The 15,499-nt window shown below is 38.4% G+C and overlaps 1 protein-coding gene across 9 annotated transcripts in view; it reads left to right on the forward strand.

The window, feature by feature from the left end:
- The window catches only part of ADGB (androglobin), a 167,674-nt gene that overhangs the window by 79,949 nt on the left and 72,226 nt on the right, over positions 1-15,499 (forward strand). For all 9 annotated transcript variants that reach the window (XM_053591390.1, XM_053591391.1, XM_053591399.1 and 6 more), the window contains 5 exons: positions 4,633-4,762; positions 9,338-9,371; positions 10,234-10,420; positions 10,882-10,945; positions 14,531-14,633. In XM_053591390.1, coding sequence (XP_053447365.1) covers positions 4,633-4,762; positions 9,338-9,371; positions 10,234-10,420; positions 10,882-10,945; positions 14,531-14,633 — 518 coding nt within the window. The remainder of the gene's footprint in view (positions 1-4,632; positions 4,763-9,337; positions 9,372-10,233; positions 10,421-10,881; positions 10,946-14,530; positions 14,634-15,499) is intronic.

Raw genomic sequence — 15,499 nt, forward strand, 5'->3', positions numbered from 1 at the left:
GTCTTCATCCGGGGCCTGCCTGAGACACACCTAGGGCTGCCAACACACCGGCCTTTATACTCTGGGCCTGTAACAAAAGGGGCAGTCCCATTGATTTCCCGAATATCTTCAGGGTCATTCTTCCATTGCCTTGGACAACAGGGTCTTTGTTGAATAGCTTCTAGCTTCTGTTGATCTGAATGATCTATATTAACCTCCATACAAATTTGGCCACCCTCCATGTTCTTTTCCAAACAGTCTTTCTCATTTTTTTCCAATATAGATGGGCTAAGAATTTTCCAAATCAATTTCTCTCTTCTGTTATGAGGACTCAAAAGAAGTCAAGCCACATCTTCAGCACTTTACGGGAAGGGGGTGGGGCCTTGGTGTGTGCCACACCTTTTGGGGACAAGAGGGACTTTACCTAACAAATGCAATCAGTGTAACCTGGTTTATTGTACCCTCAATGAATCCCCAACAATAATAAAAAATTTAATTTCATCTCCTGTAAGTACTATTTTTCACAAATAACTAGAACATAACTTAGTGAAGTTCTTTACCATTTTATAACAAGGTTGGCCTTTCTTCCATTTTCCAATGGTATGTTCCTCATTTCCATCCAAGAGCGCAAATCCAGAATGACTTTTACCATCTATATTTCTATGAGCATTAAGTTCACAGCCACTTAGGTATTCTCTAAGAATTTTGAGATAGCTCTCCTCTTCTTTCTGGGCCTTGCCAGAAGGTCCATTCTTGGCAATGTGGGATTTTCATAATATGTAATTCAAAACTCTTCCAGCCCCTATCTATTACCCTGTTCCAAAACTGCTTCCACGTTTTTAGGTAGTTGTCATAGCAGCATCCCCATTGTCAGAATAGATTTTCTGTCTCAGCCAAGATTCAGAGAGTTCTAAAAACATCAAACAATATAAATACAAAGGAAACTGAAGCTAGATGCATTATTTTAAAACCAAAGACAAATATAATGCAACAATGTATAGAGATAAAAGGGAAATAAATGCTGCTACTCAAAGCAACATGGGTAAATCTCACATTAAAAAAAAAAATTAGACCAAAGAATTCTGGTACAAAAAATGCATTAGATTGTCTTTTTATCATTTTATTAATAAACAGTAAGAAAAATAAAAAAAAGCAGTGTCTGATGTCGGAAGTCATGATAGTGGTAACCTGTGGTGAGGGGTATTGGTGATGACTGAGCCATGCCTCTGGCAGGGCTTGGAGGAGATCAGTAATATTAAAACCATTTGCTATGAATAATGGTGATTTTTCATGTTTACTTTGTGATGTCTCAACAAGTGTACATTTATCATTTGGGAACTTTTAAAAATATATCTTAAACTTCAATAAAGCTTGATTAAAGTTATTGAATGGTCCATATCATAGGTCATGTGTGATGACCGTTAGGTACGGTTTTAGTCTTCTCTTGGATATACTATAATCCATAGTAGGAACACAAACTGATAAGATAAAAGCAGTCAAAATGTAGATCAGTACCCTTTCCTTTGGACTTTTACTACTCGGTAGTACTCTGAAAGTAGTAAAGCCCAAAGTAAAGGGTACTGATCTAAAGTACGTTGGACTTTACTACTTTCAGTTGTACTTTACTACTACTAGCCAGCCAGTTAACATCTTATTTGTTCTACTTAAGTTTAGAATATTAGAGATTAAAAAAAATAGTTTACCTTTAAGGTTCTGTCAGTTCTATACATCAATATTTGAACATTGAAATTGGATGGGCAGGTAGTAGACAAATTTATTGACAGTCATGTGAAGCTTTGCAGGACAGCTTTGTGAACATAAAAGACCATTTCCTGATACTTTGGTTTTTAAATTTTGTTACCATTATAAAATTGTAAATCTAGTTTGTTTTTTTAAAACTGTTGTGAGTTTCTTTGTGTTTGCTTGTTTTGGTATGTTTTGCATTGTTTTGTTTTTATTAGAGACAGGGTCTTGTTATGTTGGCCCAGGCTGATCTTGAACTGGATTCAAGCAATCCTCAGCCTTCCAAGTAGCTGGGACTATAGGCATGAGCCACCATGCCCAGCTTTAAACTTTTTTTTTTTTTTTTTGTGGTTTTTGGCCGGGGCTGGGTTTGAACCCGCCACCTCCGGCATATGGGACCGGCGCCCTACTCCTTGAGCCACAGGCGCCGCCCTAAACTTTTGTTTTAATTTCAAGTAAATCTTATTTCGTAATAAATCCATTAATTTCTATAAACAGTTAAAATTAATAGATAAATTTATTTATTTAAATATTTTACATTGTTAACAAAAATACCATAGACTGGGTGCCTTGTGCACAGCAGACATTTTTTCCTTGTGATCTCAGACACTGGCAGTCCAAGATCAAGGCACTGGTAGATTTGATGTCTGGTGTGAGCTCACTTTCATAGATGGCATTTTTTTTCTTCTGCAACCTCACAGAGCTACAGGGTCAAAGAATCTCTCTGTGATCTCTTTTATAAAGGCACTAATCCTATTTGTTGGGGTCTCCACCCTCACGCCCTAATCATCTCTCAAAGGTGCCACCCCACAAATACCATCACATTAAGGATTATGTTTCAAAGCATGAATTTATGGAGGAATGCAAGTGTTCAGCCTACAGCATACAGAGAGAATTTACCTAAACTTACGATTAAAATGTCAATGCTTCATAATTTTTCTAATTACTTTTATGCTTAAAGTTTGCCACTGTTATTAGTCAAGGTCTTCCAGATCGAACCACTAGGAGATATAGGTGTATGTTAAATACAGATACAGACATGGATGATAGAGTTAGAGATGGAGATGGAAATGGAGAAGGATATGGATACAGAAGAGGGCAGGGAGAGAGAGAGAGAGAGATGAGAGAGAATTTATTAGGGTAATTGGCTCATGTAATTACTGAAGCTGAGAAGTACCATGACCTGCAAGCTGGATAACCAGGGAGTCTAAGTTGGTAAGCCTCTGAACCAGGGAACCCTGTTATATAATTTTTAGTCTGAGTCCAAAGGTCTAAGAATCTGGGGTGCTGCTGGTGCAAGTTCTAGAGTGCAAAGGCCAGAGAACCTGGAGTTCCAACACTGAAGGGCAGGAGGAAAGGGCATCCCAGCTCCCAGAGACAGCCACTTTACCTTTCCTAGGTCTTTTTGTTCTATCCAGGCCCAAGCCCAATTGGACGGTGCCTGCCCACACTGAGGGTGTATCTTCCCCTCTAGACACACTGACTCACTCATCTGTCTCCTCTAGAAACAGCCTCACTAACACACTTGACCAGCCAGCTAGGTATCCCTCACTCCAGTCAAGTTGACCCCTAAAATGAACCATCATACCCAGATGATGATTTTGCCATTTCAGGTAATTTTTGTTCATCTCACAGCTAATCGAATTTGCATACTAATCAGAGATTATGAGTGTTTTAAGAATTGGAGCTGCAGAGCAGGACAAACTCCCTCCCAATTTAAATAGTTCTACTCAGCCTTTTAGAATCTCTATGCCAATCAAGAACAATCAGGTTATGTTGGTTTCATAACCTGAATCCCCTGAATTTTTCTTTTCTTTTATTTCTTTGTATCTTTTTTTAGCTTTATTACTTGATTAAAATGGTGGATTAAATTCTAATACTCAGATACAGACGACTTCATCGCTTACTGGATTCAATTAATCTATTCATTGCTTGAATCTGTTATGAATACATTTGCATATTCATTTTATTTGACAGAGCCAAAAGCAAAGATATATAAATGGCATTTCATCTTATGTAAAAGACACATCCCTTGACCTGCTTTGCTATAGATTCTCAGCTTTCCGCTCAACATAAGAAGAATATCTCTCCCCCCACCCCTTTTCTTCTCTGTGAGTCCTTGAAAATGACTGCTGTCACAACTTTTTATTGTTGGAACACTCGAAGTTTGCCCATTCTTGTTTCAGGGCCTTGTTTGATTGAATGGGAGCCTCACAAATGTGTTTGTGCTACCCTCTAGTGGCATAGTGGCAGTTTCACATAAATCAGAGAAGTTTAGTTAGAGATGAATTAGGAAGTTTTACACAACTGGAAAACTAACTGGAAAATAAATTTTGATAGATGAAGTCTCTCTATATAGAATTTACTTTTATCTTTGAGACACATTTACCTAAAATAAATACACTATTGTAAATGTTTTTTATTGTAACTACAACATTCTAGGTATGGCAAGGTTGACCTGGGTTCATATCAGCAATTGAGAGGAAGTACTATCTAATTGGGTAGCTAGGAGGAAAGTAGCAGATGTTAGAGTGGGTGCTCAAGACTCGTAATTTGTTTCCTGACCCTGATCCCTTGTTTGCCTGGCACATTACTCTGATACTTAATTGAAGCAATTCCCAATGTCAACTTTCTATGTCTTGAACATCAAAATCCAAAGATGACCACCATATCTGTAAACCAAATAGCGTTCCAGAAAGTTTTGACACTCAATACATTGACTGATATGGGATATATCTTTTCAGTAGCACAGAAGGTGATGCAATGTTTGAGCATGAAGCAGAGAAATTACTAGATAAGAGAAGGAGAGTGCAAAATGAACAAAGAACTTCCTGTGACAAAACTGTAGTCATTTACTAGTAACTTTAAATTAAATAACGCAAGTTTGTTTTTCTGTTTTGTTTCCATTAGTCATTATGTACGCTCAGTTATTAAGAAAGGGGCTCCCCCAAGATCTGGTTTGCCTTCTGTCCTTGAAACTGATGAAACTGCTAACATTAGCCAGACAGACTTTACTCAAATAGCCGGAGCTGTATCTCAGGTAACCGTGTTCCTCTTACTGTGGGCCCACCTCTTAATGATAGAAGACTTTTTTCATAAATTGTAAAATATGTTATACATACCAAAGAATATATTACATGCATCTGAACAGTAAAGAATACTATTAACATAAATATATTATGACTTAGCTTAGAAAATAGAATATTCATCTATTGCAGAAGTCCCCTGTTCATTTCTTTCTGGTCATATTTCCTATTGCCATTTAGATTTTAGTGTCAAGCAGCTCTATACTATTCTAATTTTGCCAATTATGTATATATTTGTAAATGATATTAATATGTAGCTTGGCTTTTTTATATGATTTTAGTGGGCTCCTATTGTACTCTTCTGTGGCTTCTTTCACTTAACGTTATGTGTGTGGTGTTATGGTTCATTCATTTCACTGGCCAGTCGTATTTCTGGTGTAACTATGGTACAATTTTTGTTTATTGTACCACAGTGTCAGTGGCTATATCCATCACTTCTTGATTCTTTCTATTGTAAGCAATGGTGCCATGGGTTTTCTTAAATGTCTCCCATTTGCATACAGTTTTTTTAGTTTCAGGGTTCAAAGCTTTTTTTTCAAAGCCATATGTGCTATGGCTCCCCTTAGTAACTTTGTAAAACTCTAGCACATGATGGAAACAACTCTTTGCCTCTGCGTGTCAGTTAACTGACGATTGTTGATGGGCAGCACAGCTGTCTGTGTGGGGACACACACCTTCAGTGTCTACTAAGCATAGCTGTCATAGTTGACCAGCTGTAGGTCAAAGGAGTATCTGCAGACGGGAAGATGTGGCCACACAAAATGCAACAGTGGGCCTAATGCCTATTGTCAAATCGAAGCAATGCTCAGCATACATGATCTTTTAAGATATTTGCAACAACTGTAAAATAATGCAAAATATTGTGATTTTGTTGGTTGATAGGGTCACAGTTATTTCTAATAACATCATGGCTACTTGCCTACATTGATAAATTGATAATTGAAGAAAATATTGCATTTTAGTTAAATATGTAATTCTTTTCTCACCATCCATGTTAGTGAATTCCTAAAATTTAATTATGGGCCCCAGTAGACACTAGATTAGGAAGCCCTTCTCTAGGACAGTGATTTTCAACTGGTGTGCCATGAAAACTTTTAAAGAACCTTATTAAATTATTTTCAAAAGAAGTTCAAAGCATAGTAAACATAGTCTCTTTTTTTTTTTTACTCTTTTCTTTTTTGTTCCACATAATTTAAGCCTATCACAGAAGATTAACTAGAGGTTCAAGTGAGCCGTGAGATAAAAAAGTTTGAAAAACACTGCTCTAGGATACAAAGCTCATTGTATAGTTGATGGAAATAAACATATTTCTCAAAATGAATCATCTGATTTGTGTGTGTGTAGACACAGTGTCTCACTATTTCCCAGGTTAGTCTCTAACTTCTGGCCTCAAATGATCCTCCCACATCAGCCTCCCAAATTGCTGGGATTATAGGCGTAAGCTACCATACTTGGCCATGGTATTTTTAGTATTTGTATATGTCAATATGTTATCTACTAAAAAATAAATAGCCCTTTACAACCACAATACTGGCAACAATGTACAATACTAAACGTGGGCCAGGATGTGACATAACTCTCATTCAGTGCTGACAGGAGTGGATATTGATACACACATATTGGAAACTTGGTTGGCATTTCACCTTGCAAAAGTAAAACTCTATACTCATTAAGCAACTCCCTACTCTCCCCACCATTCTACTTCCTGTATCTGCAAATTTGACTACTCTGGGTAGCTCATGTAAGTGGAGTGCATTTCTGTGACTGGCTTATTGCATTTGTTATAATGTCCTCCAGATTCATTCATGTCTGTAGCATGTGTTAAGATTTCTTTCCTTGTTTAAGGCTGAGTAATATTTCATTGCATGTGTATACCACATTCTGTTTCCTCCATTCATCCCCCAACATTTAGGTTTCTTCCACTTTCGGCTGTTGTAAATAACGCTGCTATGAATGTGGGTGTACACATATATCCTTGAGACTCTGCCTCAAGTCTTTGGGGAATATATCCAGAAGTGGAATTGCTAAGTTCTGTGGTAATCCTTTCAGAAACCACCACACTGGTTCCGTAGTGAATACACCATTTTACATTCGTATCAACAGTACACAATGGTTCCACTTTCTCTACACCCTTGGCAAAGCTTGTTCTTTTCTTTTCTTTGTCTTTTTTTTTTTTCATAGACAGTCTCACTTTGCTGCCCTGGTGCTGTGGTGTCATCGTAGCTCTCAGCAACCTCACACTTTTGGGTTCAAGGGATCCTCTTGCTTCAGCCTCCCAAAAGCTGGGACTACAGGTGCCTGCCACAGCACTCAGCTAGTTTGCTCTAATTTTGGTAGAGTTAGGGTCTCGCACTTACTCAGCTGGTCTTGGACTCCTGAGCTTGAGCAATCTACTGCCTCAGCCTCTCTGAGGATTACAAGTGTAAGCCACTGCCTGGTCTTTTTTTTTTTTTATTTATTTTATTTTTTTTTAGTAGGCCTCCTATTGTTTTGTTGAGACAGAGTTTTCCTCTGATGCCCAAGCTAGAATGCCATGATCTCAGGCCGGCTCACAGCAACCTCAATTTCCTGGGCTTAAGTTTTCCTCCTGCCTCAGCACACCATCATGCCTGTCCTAAATTTTTCTATTTTTAGTAGAGTCAAAGATCTCACTCTTGTTCAGGCTTGTCTCAAACTCCTGACCTCAAGCAATCCTCCTGCCTTGGCTTCGCAGAGTATTAGGATTACAGGCATGAGCCACTGTACCTAGCTCTCACTGTGGTTTTTGATCTTCATTTCCCTAATGATTAGTGATGCGAGGAATCTTCTCATGAGCTGTTGGTCATTTGTATACCATCTTAGAAGAAATACCTATCTATTCAAGTCCTTTGCACATTTTTGAAGTGGATTTGGGGATTTTGTTGTTGTTGTTTTTCTCTGTAGAAATTCTTTACATATTCTAGATCTTCACCCCTTACAGATACATGATTACAAATCTTTTCTCCCATTCCGTAGGACACATTTTCACTCTCTTGATTGTATCCTTTGATTTGCAGAAGGGTTTTTTTTTTTTTTTGTTATTGTTATTTTCATGCCCAATTTATCTATTTTTACCTTTTTTGACTGAGTTTTGGTGTCAAATCCAAGAAATCATTGCCAAATACAATGTCATGAAGCATTCTGTTATTTTTTCTTATAAAAGGTTTATAGTTTTGTCTCTTTGTCTTTTGTTATCAACTTTACTGGCTAAATCTTCTGTTAAGTTTATTTTACTTATTCAATTTTTATTTTCTAAGAGCTCCCCTGTTCCTTATTCATTTGTTGTAGAATTTTCTTATTTGAAAGAAGAATATCCTTTTATTTTTCTGGTATTACTAAATTTAAAAAAATGTTGCTCCTTGTGTTAGTGTTTCTGTTTCCTATGTATAAGGAATAAGACCACAGGGATTGGTATAGCCTTATCCATCCACTCATGTTCTGAGAGCCAGGCTGTACAGAAGCGCTGGGAGTCTCAACACTCAGCATGTCTCCTCTGCTCTCTGTCCACTGGCCTCTCCTGCTTTCCACCATATCTGTGAATCCTGATCTAGAGTCTTCTTATTTAATTTCCTACCTGAAGCAATATGTATCTGGTGTCCTATTCAGCCAGAAGAAGACTAGATGCTAAGCCAGAGGAGACTAGGGAGAAGACAGTCAACCTGACAGGTTGTCAATATTTCAGCCTATACCTCATCCTCTCCTCCTCGGGTACAGCTCGTTCCTGGGATCAGAAGGCATCATGGATGGGCTTTGCTTTGTCCTTGGCACATGTTCAGTTACCTCTGTCTCCGCACCCACCTGACACCATCCAAAATATTGTTCATGCAGCCCATAATCAGTCCGTATGAGTTTATTCCATTATATTTTTACACTTACTGGTATTTTGATTGTGTTCCAGAGAAAACAGAGTTGTTACACATAAATTCGCCTTAATTTCCCCATTAAAATTTTTAGGAATAATTTTTGAAATTGAAGTCAGCCTTTTTATGTCCAGTATATTATTTGCCAAAAATAATCTCATTACTTCCTCTGTATTAAAGACAAGTACCTCATAAAAATAATATTTCTACTTGGTGATATTACAGATTTAATTTTACTTTTACGATTCAACCATTTAACACATTAACACATTATGTGTTTTCAAGTCACAAATTTAAACCTTGAGCCAATTGTTCAATTAAATCCACATCCTTTGAATTTTAAGGTTAAAACTCAATTCTATTTTACTGAATGTCTTAGCAAGTTTTCCCAGAAATATATTTCTTCAATGTTTCAAAAACTGTATTACCTCTTTTAAGAACTTTAGTGTTGCAGATCTGTGGTCCCCCACCTCTGGGCTATGTACCAGCCCCCCAAATGCCCCTATCCCCTGCCCAGCACACTGTCCATGGAAAAATTATCTTCCATGAAACTGGTCTCTGGTGCCAAAAAGGTTGTGGAGCCCTGCTAGATAATGGTAATGTTTGAATGAATTCAAAATGGTTTCTTAATGTGTTTCTTTCAATTCCTAGGGAAATATGTCTGCACAAGTTGTACTTGGAAAAGGTAAATTAACAATCTCCTCATGACTTATTTTTCAATGGACTTCAAGCCACACAGGAGTCTCTCTGCTTCCTGACAGCCTTTAGCTGTGCATTCTGGTACTCAGCAGCCTCTTACTGTCTCCTCTGGCTTGTTGAGTCTAATCTGCTCTGGCTAGAAACATGAGAGCATGGCACTTGTTAAATTCTGGCCAAACATGAAAGAGGATCTGATTAAGGATCCCTGAGTAAATTCATGCATTTTAAGGCATACACTTTGTGATTAAGATGTTTAAACCATTGAAACTCCTCAGGTCCTAAATAAAGACTTGGTCAAGAATTATACTAAAAAATAAATAAAATGAGCAGTGGGGGGTGGTGGCATGTGCATATATAAATTTTGGATTCAAAAGTCCGCAATAATTTAATAACATTGCTTGATAAAAGACCATAGACTCACTTGCCATGGGGATTAATCAAATGTCTTACTGAAACACATTTGTTACAGTAGGAAGACCTTTCAAGTTTTCGTTTCCCTCTCTGTTGTCACAGCCATCTCCTCAGATATGACCATGTCCACTGCAGATTTTAAGCACAAAAGGTAGCTAAATTCTGTTGTAACTTCACAGTCTTCAAAGAATGTATGCGCCAATTTATCAAAGCGATTTCAAAGTTTCTGAACACTCCGATATGCAGAGAAGTTGAGATTAAATTCTCCCCAGCATATGAAATGTGTCTTTGTGTGGGCCTCCACACGTTTGAGGCCTGCATGTGAAAGATTATTTCACTAAACATTTTCTCCCCCAATAGACTGATATTGAAACTCCCCTTTATAAATTTTATTATTTGGCCACCTAGATGTGCTAGACATATTTGTCTTCTGGTAGGTATAGATGAACAGATCGATCTCGGATTGGGAGATTCCCACCCAATTGATGGAATTAGTGTGGACAAAGATTTGATCAGCCAGATAACAGAAACACAGGAAAAATCGCAGGATGAACTTTCTACCATAAATAATAGTGTTTCTAAAGAAATATGGCTAGATTTTGAAGACTTCTGCATATGCTTTCAGTAAGTATCTAAATCTGATTCATCTGACTATGTTGTAGTGGTTAAATTTGGGGCTGCATTATTATACAGATTTATATCAGATTCTCATCTGTGTGTTTAATACAGTGGTTACATAACCTCTTGATTCTTAGCTATCATTCAAAAGAGTTATGTCAGTATTAGCCTGGTGTTGGTATAATGTTAAATAAAAATTTTAGAAGGGAAAAATAAATGTGTTGATTATACATAACACATTCATAGCTAAGCCAGTCTCAGTGTTGTTTCGGCTTCTCCTCAAAGACTTGTTAATTAAAATGAAGACAATTTATTCACTGGGATACTTTTTGTCCCTTTAGGGCAACTAACTTAATACAGTGTATTTTTAAACTTTCTGCTTATAATTATTTGATTCTAAGAAACTTACCATGTAGTACTAATCTTGCATATAATGACAATAACCTGTTATAAATTATTCATTTCAGGAATATATATATTTTCCACAAGCCAAATTCATATTGCCTTAACTTTCAAAAATCAGAATTCAAGGTAAATATATTACGATCTCTACCATTTCCCTTCATAGACTTAAATTTTTGATGGAATCACACTAGTGAAAAATGCCCTCAAATTTCTTAAGCATTTCTAAACTGGTAATATAATTATATCTAAAAAATTAATTTTTAGAGTCTTCTAGTAATTCCTTATCCAGACAATAAGCAAAATTCCACTAGCTCATAACTCCAAGTATGATTCATCTGATTATGTTGTAGTAATTACATACTGAGTGCCTTAGACAAATTCACAGTAAGACAATTTTGATTAATGAATAAATGAAGGAAATGTAAAATAAATTCATTAGATTTGGTTTCAATCAGTATTCACTGGATAGTGTATAGTCCTTAGCACATGTATAGATTTTCACCATCATGTCTAGATTCTTTTTTCTTTGTTTGCTTGTTTCCATGTTCTTCCCTATACCTGGGGTGTCTTCCCTTTTTCCTCACTGCCTTCATCTAGCTAATGCCTGGAAGAAGGCCTTTGAGAGCAGCACGAGTGTCCTTGACCATGAGGCTTCCTTCCTGCCTTGGAGTCTGGGTTAAGAGGCTCAACCTCATGCTCTCCAGGCCCTCTGTGAACCTCACTTCCCAGTCTCCCACTCCCTAAGCACCCCTCTGAGCGCTCCCTGTCCCTGCCCGATGGTTGCCTCTTTAGAATGACTGTGTTCTTTTGTTTACCATTGTACAACCTTCCTGGCATGATGTAGGAGCTCAATTGAAAAAATTATTGAATAAGTTAATTAACAAATTAGGCATTAAGGAGAATTTTAATAAAACACATATTCTGTGAAACTAAATTGTAGTGAAATGAGGGTGGTTCCCTGTCTCAGGACAACTCCATCCAAGCCCCTGAGGATAATCCCTCAGCTCCATGAACAATCTGCAAGAGGTAGGTTTAGGAAACAGTCTTGAAAATGACTTTCCATTGCACCTGTCAGAGATGAAATGCAGGCGGAGAAACCCTTTGAGTGTTCCTGGACAGGTTCTCTGCAGGTGGCTGCCTACTCTAAAAGTGAAGAATCAGGTCCACAGTAGTGAATAGGGGAGACATAGTCTACCTCAGCACGGAGTCTATCTACAAAAACACCCAGAGGACTGCTTTGACTTTATAAAGATAACCACATTGTTAATTGGGAAGAGTTGAACCCAGAGTTTGATATGAAAATAATGTAGTTTACGGTTTACTTGGGCATGTTTCTATTTCAAAAACTTGCCATTAATCAAATGGCAATTGTTTATAGGTATTGCAATCCCCAAACTAGGTTCTTTACTGCATTAACTCCTCGTAGCAAACCCTACAAGAGAGGTATCCCTGTCATAATTTTACATCTAATAAAAGGAGACAGAGCAAGTTTGAAGTTATGTATGTAAGACATTAGAAGAATGCCTATTATTAAGTAAAATTTAAGGTTGGCAGTCATTTCTTAAGGCAGTTTTGCATATGAGTTTTTGTTGCATATTACCATCCTGATATAAATGTGCATGTGGCAAAACATTCAGCTGTCCTTTATTCTGATCCTATTCTTACAAAGTGTTGGTAAATATTAGAATGTTTTTTCTTTTGATGATTCAGCTTGACAAAATAAAAGATAACATCCCTACAAGAGCCTTTTGTTTTGTTTTGTTTTTTGAGACAGAGTCTCCCTCTGTTGCCCCAGGCTAAAGTACTATGATGTCACAGCTCACAGCAACTCAAATTCCTTGGCTCAAGTGATCCTCTTGCCTCAGCCTCCCAAGTAGCTGGGACTACATGTGCCTACCACAGTGCTGGGCTAGTTTGTCTACTTTTAGTACACACAGGGTCTTGCTCTTCTTGTTTAGGCCGGTCTCAAACTCCTGAGCTCAGGTGATCCATCCACCTTAGCCCCCCACAGTGCTAGGATTACAGGCTTGAGCTACCCTGCCCAGACCTCTACATGAGTTTTTTATTCTTCTAATTGTTTTAACATTAATGATGTGAGAAAATAACTTTTTTTTGGAAGGCACTGAAACTCAAACCAATGGCCTTTCGTATGGCCTGGAAGGGAGGGTTGCTTATGATCTGAAGGCAGACACTTCTGACACTAGCAGCCAGCTGAACTGGGGACGTGGAACATGAGGCCTGTTTGCATTATATTCCATAGCTGTTTCACCTGTGCTCAGTGTGAGGCAGGAACAGGGGCCTTTCAAAGAGGCCCCTGCTGGCACCAGGTCAGAGTCCCTGTGTATGACCTTTGGGAGATCCTCCTCCTCCTCCACCTCAATTCTCAGGTCCTTAAAAATGGCAGCAAATGAGCAGAAAATATTCAGGCACATGTACTGGACTGGCCAATCCTGGGATTCCTCATATTTTCAGATGGTGAATATGTGAACCATCTGTCTACATCACCAACTCATTGTAATGAAAGGAAACAAATGAAATAGTGTTCGAAGAAAACTAATGAAAAATGTGGAGGGCAATCACGGAAAACATGGTTTCCTTTCACCAAGCATTTCTAGCAATCTTCTTACATTTGATTAAACAACTATATTTCTTTTTAACAGTGTTACTAGAAATTGTTCTTTCATTTATTTACTGGTTACTCAAATGTTGTGGTAAAATAATCAAAAAGACTTTTAAAGTATAGCAACAAATGAATTCATCGAATGTATTTTCAGCATGCCAGTGGTCAGAATTCTGTTGAACTGGGAAGACAATGATGGTGCACCTGTCACCCCAGCCTTAGAGTCAGGGATATGTATACCTACTTCAAAACCGCACCTCTGCTCTTTACAAGCTCTGTGACCTTCCTAGATCACTGACCCTCTTGGTGTTTTAGTTTCTTCATCTATAATTAGGATAGCAGTCCTGTAGGATGAATTGAAATCACGTACATTTAACCCTTATGTGGCTGTATTTTAAGGGAAGTTGTGATTTTACTCAAGACTTTAATGCATCTCCAAAACAAAAACTACAGTCTGGTGCATCAGCAAGCAATGGATATATGTGAATATTTTGGTGGAAAGAAGGATAGGAAGGTTTATGTCATGTATTGCCCTGTAAAATACTGTAATCCTTAATACTTCATTAGACATTCCCATTCTCTGCCAACGTTACTCTGCCAACTTCCATCCCTCTCACCTGCCATTTTTTTCTCTGTTCATCTCTCTCCTCATTTTCGTTTCTCTCCCATCCCTAGCGTAGCTTCTATGGTCCCTCACTGCCATTGTCATATCCTTGCATGTACCCTCACCTCCCTGCCTCTCAGAGACCTATTCTCTGAGCACTGCACAGCCCTGGGCCCAGTCTCCTCCTCTCTTTCTTGATTCTGGAACAAGGATATTCCCCCTCCTTTGCTCATAGAGAAGAGTTTTGCCTTTTTGATATGGCAGAAAGGCTCACACAGGCACTGCAGATCCAGCTTCCACAGACTGATGCCAGTGTTCACCAGTTGTTTTTTTCATATTATTAAACACATAAAAGCACTTGTGGTGTCTGTAATACAGTAGGTTTCCTGTCAATGTTAGGTCTTGTGCTATATCATCATTTAGAAGTAGAAAATAATGCCACTAATGGACTGAGACTAAGCGTGATGGTTTGTCTAATTTCTTGCAGTTCTCAGACGAACGCGTGTGCTACCATTTATTTGTGGATAGTCTAAAACCTATCGAACTGCTGGTTTGCTTTTCTGCATTGGTACGCTGGGGGGAATATGGAGGTAAGAGGGCTCTGAGGCAAGGATGGTCTTAAAGCCCTGATCGTGTTCAGGCCAGGGAATATGCAATAATTATGGGAACTTTATCCCATGATAAAGGAACTTCTTCCCTTTCCAGAGTCTCTCACAAGTTCCTCCTCTGATACCCTTAGTCTCCAGACATCAAAGATCGTGCTCAGTCTTACCACTTGTACCTGTCTGGGTTACACTCACCTGGTCATCTCTTTGGCATACCAAGTTGTTCTGAGTTGTTTGTTTGCGTATACAATTTATTATTATTGATTCTTTCAAAATCTATTGAAAACCATGAAATTTCTTTTTTTGTTTTGACAACCCCCAAAGTCTTTTTCCCCACCCCCTTTGCCCCTGCTTTTTCATGGTTACACTGTAGACCTTATCTTCCCCAATTAGGGCACCATGTCAATCATCTCAATTCCACACACTCCACTCTCTGGTTGCCACTTCCTGACTCTTGAGTTCACTCTCTCAAGGGTCCCGACTCCTACAGTTCTTGACCCCACTGGGCCTTCCATCCCTCTCACCTGCCATTTTTTTCCTCTGTCCATCTCTCTCCTCATTTTCTCCCATCCCTAGCATAGCTTCTATGGTCCCTCACTGCTATTGTCATATCCGTGCATGTACCCTCAAAACATGTGCCCTTCTTATCTTCTCATCTTGCTTTCCTCAAAAAATCCAAACATTGGTTAACCTCAACTCTGCACCTAACCCGTGATTTCAAAAGAGCAGCTAAATGTGATTGGAAGAAAAAAAAAGTACTGTCCAGCCCTGCTTAAAATTGAGAAGCACAAATCTAGTAGGGCACTGGCCCCATATACCGAGGGTGGCGGGTTCAAACCCAGCCCCGGCCA

This window comes from Nycticebus coucang, chromosome 5 (assembly GCF_027406575.1).
Source record: "Nycticebus coucang isolate mNycCou1 chromosome 5, mNycCou1.pri, whole genome shotgun sequence".
In the NCBI taxonomy this organism is placed as follows: Eukaryota; Metazoa; Chordata; class Mammalia; order Primates; family Lorisidae; genus Nycticebus; species Nycticebus coucang.